Consider the following 19,188-nt stretch of genomic DNA (forward strand, 5'->3'; position numbering starts at 1 on the left):
GCCTCCCGAGCAGCTGGGACTACAGGGGCCGACCACCACTCCCAGCTAATTTTTGTATTTTTAGTAGAGACGGAGTTTCACCATATTAGCCAGGATGGTCTCGATCTCCTGACCTTGTGATCCGCCCGCCTCGGCCTCCCAAAATGCTGGGATTACAGATGTAAGCCACCGCGCCTGGCCAAGACTCTTTTTTTTGAGATGGAGTCTCGCTCTGTTGCCAGGCTGGAGTACAGTGGCGCCATCTTGGCTCACTGCAACCTCCGCCTCCTGGGTTCAAGCAATTCTCTTGCCTCAGCCTCCTGAGTAGCTGGGACTACAGGCATGTGCCACCACGCATAGTTAAGTTTTGTATTTTTAGTAAAGATGAGGTTTCACCACGTTGGCCAGGATAGTCTTGATCTCCTGACCTCGTGATCTGCCTGCCTCAGTCTCCCAAAGTGCTGGGATTACAGGTGTGAGCCACTGCACCTGGCTCAAAGACTCTTAAGCATAGAGGGAAAAGCAGTATCATAAAGGTTTTCTAAGATAAATAAGACGCAGGACATTAATTATGTCCATATGCCCCCAGTGAACTTTCTCTCATAGAATTTTCCAGAAAGTGTTCTCACAGCACTGCTGGGCACATTCCAAGCCACTGGGCAGCTCTGATGTTTAGAGGCCACTCATGATAACATCCTGAACGAGCAACTTTGCTCACAACCACGATTTCCTAAAGAGAATCAGAAACAGGCCAGGCATGGTGGCTCATACCTGCAATCCCAGCACTTTGGGAGGCCGAGTCAGGCAGATCACAAGGTCAGGAGTTTGAGACCAGACTGGCCAACATGGCGAAACCCTGTCTCTACTAAAAATACAAAAATTGGCCGGGCAGAGTGGCAGGCGCCTGTAATCCCAGCTACTCGGGAGGCTGAGGCAGGAGAATCACTTGAACCCGGGCAGCAGAGGCTGCAGTGAGCCAAGATCGTGCTGTTGCACTCCAGCCTTGGCAACAAGAGACTCCATTTCAAAAAAAAAAAAAAGAGAGAGATACAGAAACAAGGCCTCAAGCATCACTATTCAACCACTGAGGTATGTTCATTTTCCTAGCAAATACTAGTCAGTGTCCAAAAGAAAGCATCTGCAGACAGTGAACAGCAGGTGGGACGATTCACATAACTCACTTTTCTGACGATGGGTTGCTGCCCTTCTACACAGCCGTACCAGTTTAGTAATTTATTCCAGGCCTCGGTGGGGACCAATACATAGTCCAATTCATCAATTAAGTGTTCTTTCAAGGTCTGACTCTCAGGATCTAAAAAAGGAAAAGAGCACATAAGTCACTGCTCTTCACCCCAGAAATGATGGTTTTACATGATTTCCATGTACTTTTCAGAAATAAGAAAATTATTTACAGAAAGAAACAGGTATGAAATTCCAAAATTCTGTCACTGCTCATTATACAGAGCAGACTTTTGTCTTTATCCATGGTTTGTCTTTATCCATGGTTTGTCTTTATCCATAAACATTTTATGAGGAATTTGTATTTCTTCTATAATTAGAGGGAGAGAAGAGGATAAAAATGAAAAACTCAGCCGGGCGCAGTGGCTCACACCTGTAATCCCAACACCTTCAGAGTCCGAGGCAGATGGATCACGAGGTCAGGAGATAAGAGACCATCCTGGCTAACACGGTGAAACCCCGTCTCTACTAAAAATACAAAAAAATAGCTGGGCGTGGTGGCGGGCACCTGTAGTCCCAGTTACTTGGGAGACTGAGGCAGGAGAATGGTGTGAACCCGGGAGGCAGAGCTTGCAGTGAGCCGAAATTGTGCCACTGTACTCCAGCCTGGATGACAGAGCGAGACTCCATCTCAAAAAAAAAAGAAAAAGAAAAGAAAAACTCCAGGCCGAGTAAGGTGCTCATGCCTGTAATCCCAGCACTTTGGGAGGCCGAGGTGGGCGGATCACGTCAGGAGTTTGAGAGTAGCCTGGCCAACAAGGTAAAACCCCGTCTCCACTAAAAATACGAAAATTAGCTGGGTGTGGTGGCGTGTGCCTGTAAATCCCAGATACTGAGGCTTCTAGAAGAATCGCTTGAACCTGGGAGAGGGGAGGTTGCGGTGAGCTGAGATCGTGCCACTGCACTCTGACCTGTGTGACAGAGCAAAACTCCATCTCAAAAAAAAAAAACCTTCAATTTACATTTACAAAGGGCTTCCATATTCCACAATAAAAATTGTTCATTATGAATATTTATCTATCTATCTATCTATATATATATATATATTTTTTTTTTTTTTGAGGTGGAGTCTCGCTCTATTGCCCATGCTGGAGTGCAGTGGCATAATCTCGGCTCACTGCAACCTCCACCTCCCAGATTCAAACCATTCTCCCGAGTAGCTGGGACTAAAGGCGCCCGCCACCATGCCTGCCTAATTTTTCTTTTTTCTTTGTTTTGAGACAGAGTCTTGTTCTGTCACCCAGGTTGGGGTACAGTGGCATGACCTCAGCTCACTGCAACCTCTGTCTCCTGGGTTCAAGCAGTTCTCCTGCCTGAGCCTCAAGAGTAGCTGGGACTACAGGCACATGCCACCATGCCCGGCTAATTTTTCATATTTTTAGTAGAGACAGGGTTTCACCCTGTTAGCCAGGATGGTCTCAATCTCCTGACCTCATGATCCATCCATCTTGGCCTCCCAAAGTGCTGGGATTACAGGCATAAGCCACTGCGCCTGGCCTAATTTTTGTATTTTTAATAGAGAAGGGGTTTCACCAGGTTGGCCAGGCTGGTCTCAAACTCCCAACCTCAGGTGATCCACCCACCTCAGCCTCCCAAAGTGCTGGGATTACAGGAGTGAGCCACCACACCCGGATGTCAAAATATTCTTTTTTTTTTTTTTTTTGAGATGGAGTCTTGCTCTGTTGCCCAGGCTAGAGTGCAGCGATGTTGGCTCACTGAAACCTCCACCTCCTGAGTTCAAGCAATTCTCCTGCCTCAGCCTCCCAAGTAACTGGGATTACAGGCGCCTGCTACTGCGCCTGGCTAATTTTTGTATTTTTAGTAGAGAAAGGGTTTCACCATCTTGGCCAGGCTGATCTCAAACTCCTGACCTCATGATCCACCCACCTAGGCCTCCCAAAGTATTGGGATTACAGGTGTGAGCAACCACACCCAGCCAAAATATTCTTAATGATAACACACTAAAATCAGAAATTGTCTTCCTCTGAAAGATGTCTTAAGAAACTAAATAAACAAGGCACTGAAGTTAAATTCATTTAACCAACAGTCAATTAGCATTTTTATCTTTAAACACTCTAAATCAAAGCCCAGCTGCATAATCCCCTGTGGAGTGGAGAGAGAACATATGCAACATGCTAAACATTCATCTTACACCCACCAGACAGGCAACAGTACTCAAGAGTCAGAACTAGGCCAGGCGTGGTGGCTCAAGCCTGTAATCCCAAAACTTTGGGAGGCCGAGACGGGTGGATCATGAGGTCAGGAGATCGAGACCATCCTGGCTAACACGCTGAAACCCCGTCTCTACTAAAAAATACAAAAAACTAGCCGGGCGAGGTGGCGGGCGCCTGTAGTCCCAGCTACTCGGGAGGCTGAGGCAGGAGAATGGCGTGAACCCGGGAGGCGGAGCTTGCAGTGAGCTGAGATCCGGCCACTGCACTCCAGCCTGGGCGACAGAGCGAGACTCGGTCTCAAAAAAAAAAAGGGAAGACTGATCACCTTCCAAGCGTGATGGGAGCTTCCCTGCCAAGTCTATGCCCATCAACACCCACTCAGAGAACAGTGGAAGCCACTGCTCTCCCGATGACCGGCGAGGCCATGAAACTGTAAAAGTAAAACGTACCCACTATGGTGCAACTTATCTGTAACTCAGGGCAAAACAATGTTAAAAAAAAAAAAAATTGACTGGGCACGGTGACTCACGCCTGTAATCCCAGTACTTTGGGAGGTCGAGGCGGGCAGATCATAAGGTTAAGGGATCAAGACCATCCTGGCCAACATGGTGAAACTCCGTCTCTACTAAAAATACAAAAACTAGCTGGGCGTGGTAGCACGCACCTGTAGTCCCAGCTACTTGGGAGGCTGAGGCAGGAGAATTGCTTGAACCCTGGAGGCAGAGGTTGCAGTGAGCCAAGATTGCGCCACTGCACTCCAGCCTGGTGACAGAGCGAGACTCCATCTCAAAAATAAATAAATAAATCATACATGAGGTGGTTAGGGTTTCCCACCATCCCTCTGACTAGCTTACAAGCCTTTTTCAGGGCAGGGTTCCTTTGTTGTCATTTCCTTTTTTTTTTTTTTTTTTTTTTGAGACGGAGTCTTGCTCTGTCGCCCAGGCTGGAGTGCAGTGGCCGGATCTCAGCTCACTGGAAGCTCCGCGTCCCGGGTTCATGCCATTCTCCAGTCTCAGCCTCCTGAGTAGCTGGGACTACAGGCGCCCGCCACCTCGCCCGGCTAGTTTTTTTGTATTTTTTAGTAGAGACGGGGTTTCACCGTGTTAGCCAGGATGGTCTCGATCTCCTGACCTCGTGATTCGCCCGTCTCAGCCTCCCAAAGTGCTGGGATTACAGGCTTGAGCCACCGCGCCCGGCTCTTTGTTGTCATTTCAACAATGCTCATAACATCTTCACCAGATGTAGATTCCATCTCAAGAAACCATTTTCTTTGCTCACCCATAAGAATCAACTCCTCATCCATTCAAGTTTTATCATAAGATTAAAGCAATTCAGGCCAGGCAAGTTGGCTCACGCCTATAATTCCAGCACTTTGGGAGGCCGAGGCAGGCGGATCACTTGAGGTCAGGAATTCAAGATCAGCCTGGCCAACATGGTAAAACCCTGTTTCTAGTAAAAATACAAAAATTAGCTGGCCGTGGTGACGTGTGCCTGCAGTCCCAGCTACTCGGGAGGCTGAGGCATAAGAACTGCTTGAACCCAGGAGGTGAAGACTGCAGGGAGCTGAGATCACCCCACTGTACTCCAGCCTGGGTGACAGAGCAAGACTCTGTCTCAAAAGAAATAAAAATAAATTAAAACTAAAATTAAAAATAGGCCAGGCGCAGGGGCTCACGCCTGTAATCCCAGCACTTTGAGAGGCCAAGGTGGGCAGATCATGAGGTCAGGAGTTTGAGACCAGCCTGGCCAGCATGGTGAAACCCCGTCTCTACTACAAATACAAAAATTAGCTGGGTGTGGTGGTGCACACCTGTAGTCCCAGCTACTCGGGAGGCTGAGGCAAGAGAATTGCTTGAACCCAGGAGGCGGAGATTGCAGTGAGCCAAGATTGCCCCTCTGCACTCCAGCCTGGGCGACAGAGTGAGATTCCATCTCAAAAAAATAAAAATAAAAATAAAAATAAAAAATAAAGCAATTCAGTCACATCTTCACGCTTCACTTCTAATTCTAGTTCTCTTGCTATTTCCACTTTTGCAGTTACTTCCCCAACTGATGTCTTGAGCCCCCTGAAGTCATCTGTAAGTGTTGGAATGAACTTCTTCCAAACTCCTATTAATGTTGATTTCAACTTCCTCCCATGAATCATGAATGTTTTTGTGCATGTGTGTGGGCAGTTGGGAGTGGAAGGCCTTACTCTATAACCCAGGCTGGAGTGCAATGGCATGATCACAGCTCACTGCAGCTTCGACCTCCCAGACTCAAGCAATCCCCCTGCCTTAGTCGCCCAAGTAGCTAGATCTACAGGTGCATGCCACCACACCTAGCTAATTTTTGTAATTTTTATAGGGATGGGGTTTTGCCAAGTTGCCCACCCTAGTCTCCAACTCCTGGGTTCAAAGGATCCACTCACTTCAGCCTGCCAAAGTGCTGGGATTACAGGTGTAAGCCACTGCACCAGGTGGAATCATGAATATTCTTTTTTTTTTTTTTTTTTTGAGGCGGAGTCTCACTCTGTAGCCCAGGCTGGAGTGCAGTGGCGCGATCTCGGCTCACTGCAAGCTCCACCTCCCGGGTTCATGCCATTCTCCTGCCTCAGCCTCCTGAGTAGCTGGGACTACAGGCGCCCGCCACTAGGCCCGGCTTATTTTTTGTATTTTTTAGTAGAGACGGGGTTTCACTGTGTTGGTCAGGATGGTCTCGATCTCCTGACCTCTTGATCCACTCGCCTCAGCCTCCCAAAGTGCTGGGATTACAGGCGTGAGCCACCGTGCCCGGCCTGAATATTCTTAATGGCATCTAGAATGGCAAATCCTTTCCAAAAGGTTTTTAATTTAATTTGCTCAGATCCTTCAGGAGAATCACTATCTATGGCAGATAAAGTCTTACAAAATGTGTTTCTTAAATAATAAGACTTGAAAGTTGAAATCAAATCAGGCACGATGGCTCACACCTGTAATCCCAGCACTTTGGCAGGCTAAGGCGGGAGGATCACTTGAGGTCAGGAGTTCGAGACCAGCCTGGCCAACATGGTGAAACCCAGTCTCTACTAAAAATACAAAAATTAGCCGGGCAGAGGGAATGGGCGCCTGTAATCCCAGCTACTCGGGAGGCTGAGGCAGGAGAATCACTTGAACCTGGGAGGAGGAGGCAGGAGAATCGCTTCAACCTGGGAGGGAGAGGTTGCAGGGAGCCGAGATTGAGCCACTGCACTCCAGCCCGGACAACAGAGTGAGACTCTGTCTCAAAAAAAAGAGAAAGTTGAAATCACTTCTTGACTCACAGGCTGAGAATGAATGTTTTTAGTAGGCATGAAACAACATTAATCTCCTCATGCATCTCCATCAGAGCTCTTGGGTAACTAGGTACATTGCAATGAAGCAGTAACTTTTTTTTTTTTTTTTTTGAAATGGAGTCTTGCGTGTTCCCCAGGCTGGAGTGCAGTGGCACGATCTCGGCTCACTGTAAGCTCCACCTCTCAGGTTCATGCTATTCTCCTGCCTCAGCCTCCTGAGTAGCTGGGACTACAGGCGCCCACCACCACACCCGGCTAATTTTGTTTTTGTATTTTTAATAGAGATGGGGTTTCACCATGTTAGCCAGGATGGTCTCAATCTCCTGACCTCGTGATCTGCCCGTCTTGGCCTCCCAAAGTGCTGGAATTACAGGTGTGAGCCACCGTGCCCAGCAGCAGTAACATTTTGATAAGACTAGCTCAGTGCTTTTTCTGAGCAGTAGGTCTCATCACTGAGCTAAAAATATTGGGAGGCTGGAGGCCAGGCGTGGTGGCTCACGCCTGTAATTCCAGCACTTTGGGAGGCCGAGACGGGCGGATCACGAGGTCAGGAGATCGAGACCATCCTGGCTAACACGGTGAAACCCTGTCTCTACTAAAAATACAAAAAAATTAGCCAGGCGCCTGTGGTCCCAGCTACTCCGGAGGCTGAGGCAGGAGAATCGCATGAACCCAGGAGGTGGAGCTTGCAGTGAGCCGAGATCACACCACTGCACTCCAGCCTGGGCGACAGAGCAAGACTAGGTCTCAAAAAAATATATATATATTGGGAGGCCGGGCGTAGTGGTTCATGCCTGTAATCCCAGCACTTGGGGAGGCGCAGAGGTGGGCAGATCACCTGAGGTCGAGAGTTTGAGACCAGCCTGACCAACATGGATAAACTCCGTCTCTACTAAAAATACAAAATTAGCTGGGCATGGTGGCACATGTCTGTAATCCCAGCTACTTGGGGGCTGAGGCAGGAGAACTGCTTGAACCCGGGAGGCGGAGGTTGTGGTGAGCCAAGATCGCACCACTGCACTCTAGCCTGGGCAAAAGAGCGAAACTCTGACTCAAAAAAAAAAAAAAAAAAATCGGTAAACTTGTGGTGGCTCATGCCTGTAGTCCCAGCACTTTGGGAGGTTGAGGCAGGTGGATCGCTTGAGGCCAGGAATTTGAGACCAGCCTGGCCAACATGGTGAAACCCCATCTCTACTAAAAATACATAAATTAGCCAGACCTGGTGGTGCACGTCTGTAATCTCAGCTACTTGGGAGGCTGAGCCATGAGAATAACTTGAACCCAGGAAGCAGAGGTTGCAATGAACCGAGAGTGCACCACTGCATTCCAGCTTGGGTGACACAGTGAGACTCTGTCCCAGAAAAATAAAATAAAAACAAAAATATTCATTATACCATGCTGTAAATAAATATGCTATCATCAGGCTTTGTTGTTGCATGTGTAGGGCACAGGCAGAGCAGATTTAGCCTAATTCTTAAGGGCCTTGGGATTTTTGGAATGATAAATGAGCGTTGGCTTCAACCTAAAGTCACCATGTGCAGTATCCCTTAACAGGAGAGTCAGCCTGTCCTTCAAGGCTCTGAATCTGGCTGGACGGAGTGGCTCATGCCTATAATCCCAGCACTTTGAGAAGTCAAGGCAGACAGATCACTTGAGCCCAGGAGTTGGGAGACCAGCATGGGCAACAAGGCAAAATCCCATCTCTACAAAAAAATAAAAAAAAAAAACAAAGCTGAGTGCGGTGGCTCACGCCTGTAATTCCAGCACTTTAAGAGGCCAAGGTGGATGGATCACCTGAGGTCAGGAGTTTAAGACCAGACTGGCCAACGTGCTGAAACCCCATCTTTATTAAAAATACAAAAAAAAAAAAAAATTAGCTGGGCGTGGTGGCGGGTGCCTGTAATCCCAGCCACTTGGGAGGCTGAGGCAGGAGAATAGCTTGAACCCAGGAGGTGGAGGTTGCAGTAAGCCAAGATCGTGCCATTGCACTACAGCCTGGACAGAGTGACACTCTGTCTTACAAAAAAAAATATATATATATATATATAAATCAGCCAGGCATGGTGGCAAGCACCTGTAGTCCTAGCTACCCAGAAGGCTGAGGTGGGAGGATCACTTGAGCCCAGGAGATTAAGGCTGCAGTGAGCTGTGATCACACACTACAGCCTGGGTGACAGGGCAAGACCCTGTCTCAAAAAAAAAAAAAAAAAAAGGTGGGGGGCCTCTGAACCCAGGCACTGACTTTTCCCCTCTAGCTAGCAAAGAGGTAGATGGATGGCATCTTCCCAATAGAATGGTGTCTTGTCTACATTTAAAATCTGTGGTTTAGGCCAGGCACAGTGGCTCATGCCTGTAATCCCAGCACTTTGAGAGGCCGAGGCAGGCGGATCACTTGAGGTCAGGAGTGTGAGACCAGACTGGCCAACATGGTGAAACCCCATGGTGAGGCTCTGTCTCAAAAATAATAATAATAAATAAAAATAAAAGAAAAGAAAATCTGTTGTTTAGGCCGGGCACAGTGACACACCTGTGATCCCAGCACTCTGGGACGTCAAGGTGGGAGGATCGCTTGAGCCCAGGAATTCAAGACCAGCCTGAGCAACGTGACAAAACCTACGAAAAATCTCCGCAAAAAATACAATAATTAGTCGGGTGTGGTGGTAGCACCTGTAGTTCCAGTTACTTGGGAGGCTAAGGTGGGAGGATCACCTGAGCCTGGGAAAGTCAAAGTGGTAGTGAGCCATGATTGTGCTACTGCATGAGGTAGCAGTAGCTACCTTTTTTTTCTTGAGACAAGGTGGCACCTTGTCTCAAAAAAAAATAAATGAATAAACAACTTTCTCCATATCAGCAATAAGGCTGTTTCAGTCTCTTATCATTCATGTGTTCACTAGAGTAGCACTTTTTATTTTTCTGAGATGCAGTCTCACTTCTGTCACGCAAGCTGGAGCGCAGCGGCGCAATCTCAGCTCACTGAAACTGCCATTTCCTGGGTTCCTCCATCTCCCAGGCAACATGAAAAAAACCCATCTCTACAAAAAAAAAATATATATATATATATATATATACAAAAATGAGCCACACATGCTGGCAAGCACCTGTAATCCTAGCTACTCAGGAGGCAGAGGTGGGAGGATCACTTAAGTCCAGGAAGTTCACATTTACATTCACAACTTGGCTAGCTATATGGCACAAGAGGCCTAGCTTACAACCTATTTCGGCTTCCTTAGCCAAACTCAAATCATTTCTAGCTTTGATTTGAAGTGAGAGACATGCAATTCTCCTTTTCACTTGAACATTTAGAAGGTGTTGTTAGGGTTACTAAGACGCCTAATTTCAGTATCATCAAAGCCTGAGGAGAGAGAGATGGAACGGCTGGTCGGTGAAGCAGTGACAATACACACAATAAGTTCGCTGTCTTACATGCGCTCCCTTCATCTTGCCCCAAAACAATTACAATAGCAACATGAAAGATCCCTGTTGGCTGGGCATGCTGTCTCACACCTGTAATCCCAGCACTTTGGGAGGCTGAGGTGGGCAGATCACCTGAGGTCGGGAGTTCAAGACCAGCTTGACCAACTCTACTAAAAATACAAAATTAGCCAGGCATGGTGGCACATGCCTGTAATCCCAGCTACTCGGGAGGCTGAGGCAGGAGAATTGCTTGAACCCAAGAGGCAGAGGTTGCCAAGAGCCAAGACTGTGCCACTGCACTCCTGCCTAGGCAACAAGAGCAAAACTCCATCTCAAAAAAAAAAAAAAAAAAGCTCCCTGATCACTGATCACCATAACAAATAATAATGAAAAATTTTGAAGTATTTTGAGAATTACCAAAATGTGATAACAGAGACATAAAGTGAGCACACAGGCTGTTGTAAAAATGGCACTGACAGAGTGTCAAGGCAGGGCTGCCAAATACCTAGATAATTTGCTAAAAATGCACTAACTGCAACATATAATAAAGCAAAGCACAATAAGCCAAAGTATACCTGAATTTAAAACCTTAAGAATTCTCCATTTCATAAAAATGAGAAAAAGAACAAAATGTGAACATAATGAAATGATTCCTTAGGGTAACTTCGTGGCATAGTGCCATCATCTGACCTATTTCAGGAAACAAAGTAAATGATATTGTTTATATCATGACCTCTCCTAAAACAAGGTCTGAACTGAAGCATTGCTCATTTTAAAAAATATCCAAGTTAGGCCAGGCAGGGTGGCTCACACCAACACTCAGGGAAGCCAAGGTGGCAGGATGACTTGAGGCCAGGAGTTCAACCAGCCTGGCAACATAGCAAGACCCCGTCTCTACCAAAAAACTTAAAAAACAGCTGAGAGTGATAGAACACTATAGTCTTGGCCGGGCGCGGTGGCTCAAGCCTGTAATCCCAGCACTTTGGGAGGCCGAGACGGGCGGATCACGAGGTCAGGAGATCGAGACCATCCTGGCTAACACAATGAAACCCTGTCTCTACTAAAAATACAAAAAAAAAAACTAGCCGGGCGAGGTGGCTGGCACCTGTAGTCCCAGCTACTCGGGAGGCTGAGGCAGGAGAATGGCGTAAACCCGGGAGGCGGAGCTTGCAGTGAGCTGAGATCCGGCCACTGCACTCCAGTCCGGGCGACAGAGCGAGACTCCACCTCAAAAAAAAAAAAAAAAAAAAAAAAAAACACTATAGTCTCAGTGACTAAGAAGGCTGAGGCAGGAAGATAGCTTGAGCCCAGGAGCTCAAGGCCAGCCTAGGCAACATGGTAGAGATGGGGTTTCACCATGTTGGCCAGGCTGGTCTTGAACTCCTGACCTCAGTGATCCACCTGCCTTGGCCTCCCAAAGTGCTGAGATTACAGGCGGAGACACCAGGCCTGGCACTGCCCTGATTTTTGACACCCATGATAGATCACCTCTATCATGACTATAAAGAGGTCAGAAGTCAGGCAGAAGCAAGCCTGGGAAAAGCTGACTCTGTCATCTCGGTGCATGTACAAGTGCAAGCAAAGCTCTAGTGTGTTACATGTCAGTTTTCCCACAGTTCTCATTGGGAGCTGACTACAGTCTACTCTGTCTACTGACCTTCAACCTCTCCTCACACTAGTTATATGATAAAAACAGCCATCACAGGAATTCCTGTTGAAAGTTCACAGGTTTACAATTTGTTCCACTGCAAAGGTAACAAAAAATTCTGGTTCTTAAATTTTAGATACAATTTCAAAATGACATACTACTTCTTTCAATTCCATATACTAACTTAAAATGTGAAATAGCTAGCAAACTAATTTGCAAAGAGAGATAGTTAAAATGTTAGAAGCATGCTCTTATGAGACGCAGTTAATTTAAGGGAATAAAAGTAGCTTAACTTCTCATTAAGGGTTTGCAAAGACTTCTGCTACAGATGCAAATTGAGGATACTTGTTTCTATCTCCTCACACTAGGAAAGTTCACAATGTCCATGTTATAGATGCACATAGTATCTGGCCACTGCCCAGGTGAATGTTTAGCTGGAAAAGCAACATTTACTATACCTGAAAATAGCCCAGAGTTGTCTATTGGGCCAGGAAATAGGTTATGTTCACCCACATTGTACATGTCCCAGCTGTCAAAGCCCACATACTTCTTCCACTGCTTGAACCACCGGCTGTCAATAAGATACCTAGAGAGAGAGAGACAAAAATTTACTGTAGCAGAAAAGCTGAGATTATAAATGTCTGCAGCTGCTTCCTTAATCTTTTTTATGGTCCTTCCACTTGAGGCATATGCAACCCCCACTAAATAACACTGCCACAAGAGCAGGAGCAGGGCCCAGGCCCCACATGGCACAGAAAGTCTGGCCCCAGAGTATGCATCCATTAAGTGAAATGATTGTTCAAAGAGTGAATAAAAGAAAGAAAACAAGTGGCTTCAAAATACTTATTTAAATAGAGTCTTTTTTTTTTTTTGAGACCAAGTCTTGTTCTGTCGCCCAGGCTGGAGTGCAGTGGCACGATCTTGGCTCACTGCAACCTCTGCCTCCTGGGTTCCAATGATTCTCCTGCCTCAGCCTCCCAACTAACTGGGATTACAGGCGCCCACCACCACGTCCAGCTAATTTTTGTATTTTTAGTAAAGACGGGGTTTCACCATGTTGGGCAGGCTGGTCTCGAACTGCTGACCTCAGGTGATCCACCCACTTTGGCCTCCCAAAGTGCTGGGATTACAGTGCCCGGCCTTTTTTTTTGAGACAGAGTTTCTCTCTTGTCACCCATGCTGGAGTGCAGTGGTGTGATCTCGGCTCTCCGCAACCTCCACTTCCCGGGTCCAAGTGATTCTCCTGCCTCAGCCTCCCGTAGCTGGGATTACAGGTGTGTGCCACCATGCCTGGCTAATTTTGTATTTTTAGTAGAGACAGGGTTTCTCCATGTTGGTCAGGATGGTCTCAAACTCCTGACCTCAGGTAATCTGCCCACCTCAGCCTCCCAAATTGCTGGGATTACAGGCATGAGCCACCACACCCTACCACAAGTCATTAATTTCATAATGATCTTTATAGAGGTCCCAGTCCAGGCAGACAGTTTGGTTACACTGTTTTACTTGACATGAACAGCACTAAACTAATGCTCTTTCTGAAAATGGGTTAGAAACACCATCCACTTCAGTTTTCTTTTAAGGACCAAATGAGTTCCAAAAATGTACACACAAGGCCAGGCACAGTGGCTCACACCTGTAATTCCAGCACTTTGGGAGGCTGAGGCGGATGGTCACTTGAGCTCAGGAGTTCAAGACCAGCCTGGGCAACAAACCCCGTCTATTAAAAATACAAAAATTAGCTGAGTGTGGTGGCACATGCCTGTAGTCCCAGCTGCTCGGGAGGCTGAGGCACAAGAATCACTTGAACCCGGGAGACGGAAGTTGCAATGAGCTGAGATCACGCCATTGCACTCTAGCCTGGGTGACAGGAATAAAAACCTGTCTCAAAAAACAAAAGTATGTAACATGCGTGTACATATATAAATATACACATACACATGGACATATATTAGCGCTTAGGTATGTTCATCTTGTCAAAAAGCATTAAGTTGTGCTTCATATTCAACTTACCACTTTTTTACTTAAATGTAAGCAAATGTGGTATTTTATTTATCTATTTATTTCCTTAGAGAGAGGGTCACCCAGGCTAGAGTGCAGTGGCACAATCATAGCTCTCTGTAGCCTCAAACTCCTGGGCTCAAGCGATCTTCCTGCCTCAGCCTCTGAGTAGCTATGACTATAGGCACGTACCACCATGACTGGCTAATTTATTTTTTTATTTTTATTTTGTAGAGGCTAGGTCTTGCTATGTTGCCCAGGCTGATCTTGAACTCCTGGCCTCAAGTGATCCTCCTGCCTCAGCCTCCCAAAGTGCTGGGATTACAGACATGAGACACTGTGCCAGACCTATTTATATTTTTAAAGTATCACTATGCTGGCTGGGAGAGGTGGCTCACGTCTGTAATCCCAACACTTTGGGAGGCCGAGGCAGGTAGATCACAAGGTCAGGAGATCAAGACTATCCTGGCCAACATGGTGAAACCCCGTCTCTACTAAAAACACAAAAATTAGCTGGGCGTGGTGGTGCGTGCCTATAATCCCAGTTACCAGGGAGGCTGAAGCAGGAGAATTGCTTGAACCCGGAAGGCAGAGATTGCAGGGAGCTGAGATCACACCACTGCACTCCTCCAGCCTGGCAACACAGCGAGACTCCGACTCAAAAAAAAAAAAAAAAAGTATCACTATGCTGTTTTACAATTAAAACAGAATCTCTGTGGAGCAACAAAGCATGAACAATTATATTGGTGCATCCTTAAAATTGTATAACCAACAAATGTGAGAGGTCAGGCAACTTCCCAGAGGTCACAAGGACCCATAAACACATCCGTCTTGAAAATGCTATTTTTCTTCCAAATCCCTTGGGCAATACCTTCCGTACAATTTTACTGTATTATTTTAGTCAATCTTAAACTTCCTCTGCTTCTGCTGAGTATTCTTTATGAGCCCTATACACGTTAACTTGAGAAGTACCTCTGCTAGGCTGGGCATGGTAGCTCCCGCCTGTAATCCCAGAACTTTGGGAGGCCAACGCGGGTGAATCACTTGAGGTTGGGAGTTCGAGACAAGCCTGACCAAAACGGAGAAACCCTGTCTCTACTAAAAATACAAAAAAAAATTAGCCAGGCATGGTGGCGCATGCCTGTAATCCTAGCTACCGGGGAGGCTGAGGCAGGAGAATCACTTGAACCCGGGAGGCGGAGGTTGCCGTGAGCCGAGATCATGCCATTGCACTCCAGCCTGGGCAACAAGAGCGAAATTCCTCAAAAAAAAAAAAAAAAAAAACAAACCCCACAAAAAAAGTACCTGTTTACTCTGCCTTTCACAAACTGGCTAGCTCAGGTGAATACATAAGCTGTTATCTGTACCCCTCATAAACCCAATTTTTCTATTCTCCCGCTCAATTCCTCTGTAGGTCATCACCATAATGGTTTCTTAAAGATGGGTAACACTCGGGCCGGGCACGGTGGCTCCCACCTGTAATGGGAGGCAGAGGCGGCTGGATCACAAGGTCAGGAGTTCGAGACCAGCCTGCCCAGCATGGTGAAACCCGGTCTCTACTAAAATTACAAAAAATTAGCTGGGCATGGTGGCGTGAGCCTGTAATCCCAGCTACTCGGGAGGCTGAGGCAGGAGAATCGCTTGAACCCGGGAGGCGGAAGTTGCCGTGAGCCGAGATCGCCCCACTGCACTCCAGCTTGGGCAACAAGAGTGAAACTCTGTCTCAAAAAAACAAACAAACAAAAAAACAAGATGGGTAACACTCAATCATACTAAATGCAAAGTCTAGCCTTAGTTTTTCTACTCCTACACAATAATACCACCCAGGAATCTCTCCAGTAGTACAAAGTATTGTCCCCTCTACTAAACAATCTGTTAAGATGCCTAATAACTCAGCCTGGGTCTTCTAAATTCTGGACTCTTCATCTTCTATCTAGCTCCAGGATCTAGCCTATCCCTCTCTCCCACTCCGAGATACTGCTGCCACAAATATTTTTGACACTTGCTACCAAAATAATCTGGGGCTCTCAGACATTTGTTCAGCTTCTGACCTTGACATCTGTTGGCAGTTTACAAGTTACAAAGTACTTCTGATTTTCGCCTCAACCCACTGAGGGCGGAGAGCCAAATATTGCTATCCTGGTTTTAACAGTGAGGAATCCAGGTCTGTGACACCTTCGCCCAAGGTCACACGGCGAGTCCTCATGGTAAAGGGCTCTCCCCACCCTCAGGGTCCCCGCCAACATTCCCCTTCTCCACATCCATCCCCCTGGCCCCCGCCGGGCCCACCCACTGGGGCTCCAAATGAGCCGAGGCGACCCTCAGGCCCCGCCTGCGCTTTCCCTGAGCTGATCCTGGAGCTCTCCCGAGGGGCAGGTGTCAGGCTACTCTTTCAGGGTCACTACATACCATCCCCGCCCAGCCCCTACTGTAGCCGAGAAAAAGGGGGCTGGCCTAAGAACCAGACACTCGGCCCCTGGTTCTGCACAGAGGAAGAGCGAGCCGGGTGCTCACCACTGCGCCCCGCGTTGGAGTGTGGTCCTCATTAAGGCTCCGAGCTCCGACTTCTGAGTCTCTGCATCCGGTCGCTCACGGCGGCCTCCACCTTCCGCCATCTCGTCCGCGGCCCCGGCCCAGCCGGCCCGGACATCCGCCCCGCGCGCGGCGTGCTATAGACCGCGCCCACGCACGCACGCTCGTGTGCCCGCCCCTGCCCCACCTCGTGCCGCGGCCTTCGGCTCCTGCAGCCGCTGTCTTTTATCCCCTCCCGTCTCGCGCCACCTTGCTCACCCGCAAACAGTGGAGCGAAAAGGCAGATGCGAGAGGGGTGGGCGGGGAGCAGCAGCTGCTACTTCCTCCCGCCCTGCCGCCCGCTGCGCGGCCGTCGGGCGCCTACCCTCTGCTCAGGATGGCGCTACACTCGGAAGCTCTGTTCAGCCCGCCGATCTCAGGGAGTCAGACAGCAAGCCCACGACCCATTGGGCACCCCAGCCCGGCCTTCGAGGTTATCCTGGTCCTAAATAAATGCAGGCCAGGTGCGAGAAGCCCCATAGTTAGGTCTGTTCATTCTCACCCCTGCCATTCCGCTTTCAGCTGGAGGCCTTAGGCGAGTCAGCTGCCCAAACATGGGATCCGGGCTCCTGCTCCAGCGGCCCTACACGGATTTCGGGAAGTACCACGTGCATCAGCGCCTTGGGACCAAGACTGAACGGTGTGCTGTAGTCATTAACAGTCGCCTTAAACAATCTGGACGCCAGAGCCACCTGGCCCACCGGAGAATTCCGTCAGCTCTTCATACTGAGCTACTTGCCAAGCAGCCACAGAGGGGCGATAGCAACAGAGGAAGGAGAGGTACTCCACATTAGTTACCCAGGCATGTACTTAGTTCCTGGAACAAGATACAACGTCCTGATGGCCGGGCGCGGTGGCTCAAGCCTGTAATCCCAGCACTGTGGGAGGCCGAGACGGGCGGATCACGAGGTCAGGAGATCGAGACCATCCTGGCTAACAGTGAAACCCCGTCTCTACTAAAAAAATACAAAAAACTAGCCGGGCGTAGTGGCGGGCGCCTGTAGTCCCAGCTACTCGGGAGGCTGAGGCAGGAGAATGGCGTAAACCCGGGAGGCGGAGCTTGCAGTGAGCTGAGATCTGGCCACTGCACTCCAGCCTGGGCGACAGAGCGAGACTCCGTCTCAAAAAAAAAAAAAAATACAACGTCCTGAACACTGTGTTTTCCAGTCGCCCCGCTCACACAGACACACGACCCGCCTCCTGGAGGGAGAAATAAACCCAGAGGAAAGAGGAAGTCAGGCCTAGATGAGTCTCCATACACTTGTCTAACAGTTCTTGTCCTCAGAGAAAAATAAGACCTAGTTCCTGCCCTCATAGAATCTAGTGGAAGAGTAGAGATGTTTCAGAAATAACCTCAATGCCTAGCAGTATGTGGTAAGTGCAATTAAAGGGTGTGAACCAGGCCAGGTGCGGTGGTTCAAGCCTGTCGTCCCAGCACTTTGGAAGGCTGAGGCGGGAGGATAGCTTTAGCCCAGGAGTTAGAGACCAGCCACGGCAACATGGCAAAATCCTGTCTCTACAAAAATTAGCCGGGAGGTGGCGCGCATCTGTGGTCCCAGGTACTCGGGAGGCTGAGGTAGGAGGATCCCTTGAGCGCAGGAGGTCGAAGTTGCAGTGAGTCAAGATGGTGCCACTTCTCTCGAGACTGGACGGCAAAGTGAGACCCTGTCTCAAAAAAAATGTAAATACAAATAAGGGGTGTGAACCGGCCAGGCGCGGTGGCTCACGCCTGTAATCCCAGCACTTTGGGAGGCCGAGGCAGGCGGATCACCTGAGGTCGGGAGTTGGAGACCAGCCTGACCAACGTGGAGACCGAAATGTCGTCTCAAAAAAAAAAAAAAAAAAAAGTGCTGGGCGCCCGGCACGGTAGTTCATGCTTGTAATCCCAGGACTTTGGGAGGCCAAGGCGGGCAGATCACGAGGTTAGGAGTTCGAGACCAGCATGGCTAATATGGTGAAACCCTGTCTCTACCAAAAATACAAAAAAAAAAATTAGCCAGGCGTGGTGGCGCATGTCTATAGTCTCAGCTACTCGGGAGGCTGAGGCAGAAGAATTGCTTGAACCCAGGAGGCGGGGGTTGCAGTAAGCCAAGATTGCGCCACTGTACTCCAGCTTGGGCGACAGAGCGAGACCCCCTCTAAAAAAAAAAAAACAAAAGGGTGTGAACCAAAGGCTTTAGAATGCCAGGCACAACCCCCGCTCTCATAGGAAACCTTTGACTTGAGTAACATTTGAGTGTGGTATTGAAAAAAAATGCTGGCAGAATAAAGATGAGGATGCATGTTACAGGAGGGGAGACTCAAGGGACCAGAAGAGAATTTCTGGAACAGGCAAGACAGGATCAGAGAGTGGGGATTAGGCCAGTTGAGCAGGCACTACAACACTACTACAACCTAAGGGGATCTAAAGCTAGAAAGGAGGCCGGACAGACCATATATCCCGCCTTAAAAGGCAGGCAGGCATTGTAGGAAGTTTTGGAGCAGAGACAAAATGACAGGGTGCTTCATGCCCACGATGGTGTAACTCAGACACAGAACCATTAGGACCCTCTCACTATGGAGGTGGCTGTGAGGGAGAAGAGGAGAAACAGATGAGCCATGTCTATTTTATTTTATTATTCTTATTTTTCTACCCTATTCCTGTTGAAAAGATGAGCTATGTTTTGTGTCAGGGGTGAAGGAAGGGGAACTGGCCCAGTGAAAATATGGTAGGTCATTTGAACAGATTTACTATTTTTATATTGTGTTTGGCCAACTGAAATTAATTTGCACTCCCTGGGACATCCATCACACACCATCTGATAAGAAAGGCCTCTTGGCAGTTGGGTAGATTAGTAGGGGAAAGTAAATGTGAAATTAAAACTGCCTCAAAT

The 19,188-nt window shown here is 48.2% G+C and overlaps 1 protein-coding gene across 7 annotated transcripts in view; it reads right to left on the reverse strand.

Annotated features, from left to right (window-relative positions):
• USP4 (ubiquitin specific peptidase 4) overlaps positions 1–17,139 on the reverse strand; it is a 73,248-nt gene extending 56,109 nt beyond the window's left edge. For 5 of the 7 annotated variants that reach the window (XM_033207185.1, XM_033207176.1, XM_033207200.1 and 2 more), the window contains exons 1-3: positions 16,259–16,433; positions 12,205–12,332; positions 1,161–1,291 (exon numbers count right to left, since the gene is read on the reverse strand). In XM_033207185.1, coding sequence (XP_033063076.1) covers positions 1,161–1,291; positions 12,205–12,332; positions 16,259–16,359 — 360 coding nt within the window. In that variant the 5' untranslated portion in view covers positions 16,360–16,433. Of the gene's footprint in view, positions 1–1,160; positions 1,292–12,204; positions 12,333–16,153; positions 16,434–16,817 lie in introns of those variants that run through there. The other 2 variants (XM_033207190.1, XM_033207195.1) reach the window with 2 other exon arrangements.
• Positions 17,140–19,188: the final 2,049 nt, after the last annotated feature.

The sequence above is a fragment of the Trachypithecus francoisi genome, unplaced genomic scaffold (genome assembly GCF_009764315.1).
Source record: "Trachypithecus francoisi isolate TF-2019V2 unplaced genomic scaffold, Tfra_2.0 Lachesis_group0, whole genome shotgun sequence".
Classification (NCBI taxonomy): Eukaryota; Metazoa; Chordata; class Mammalia; order Primates; family Cercopithecidae; genus Trachypithecus; species Trachypithecus francoisi.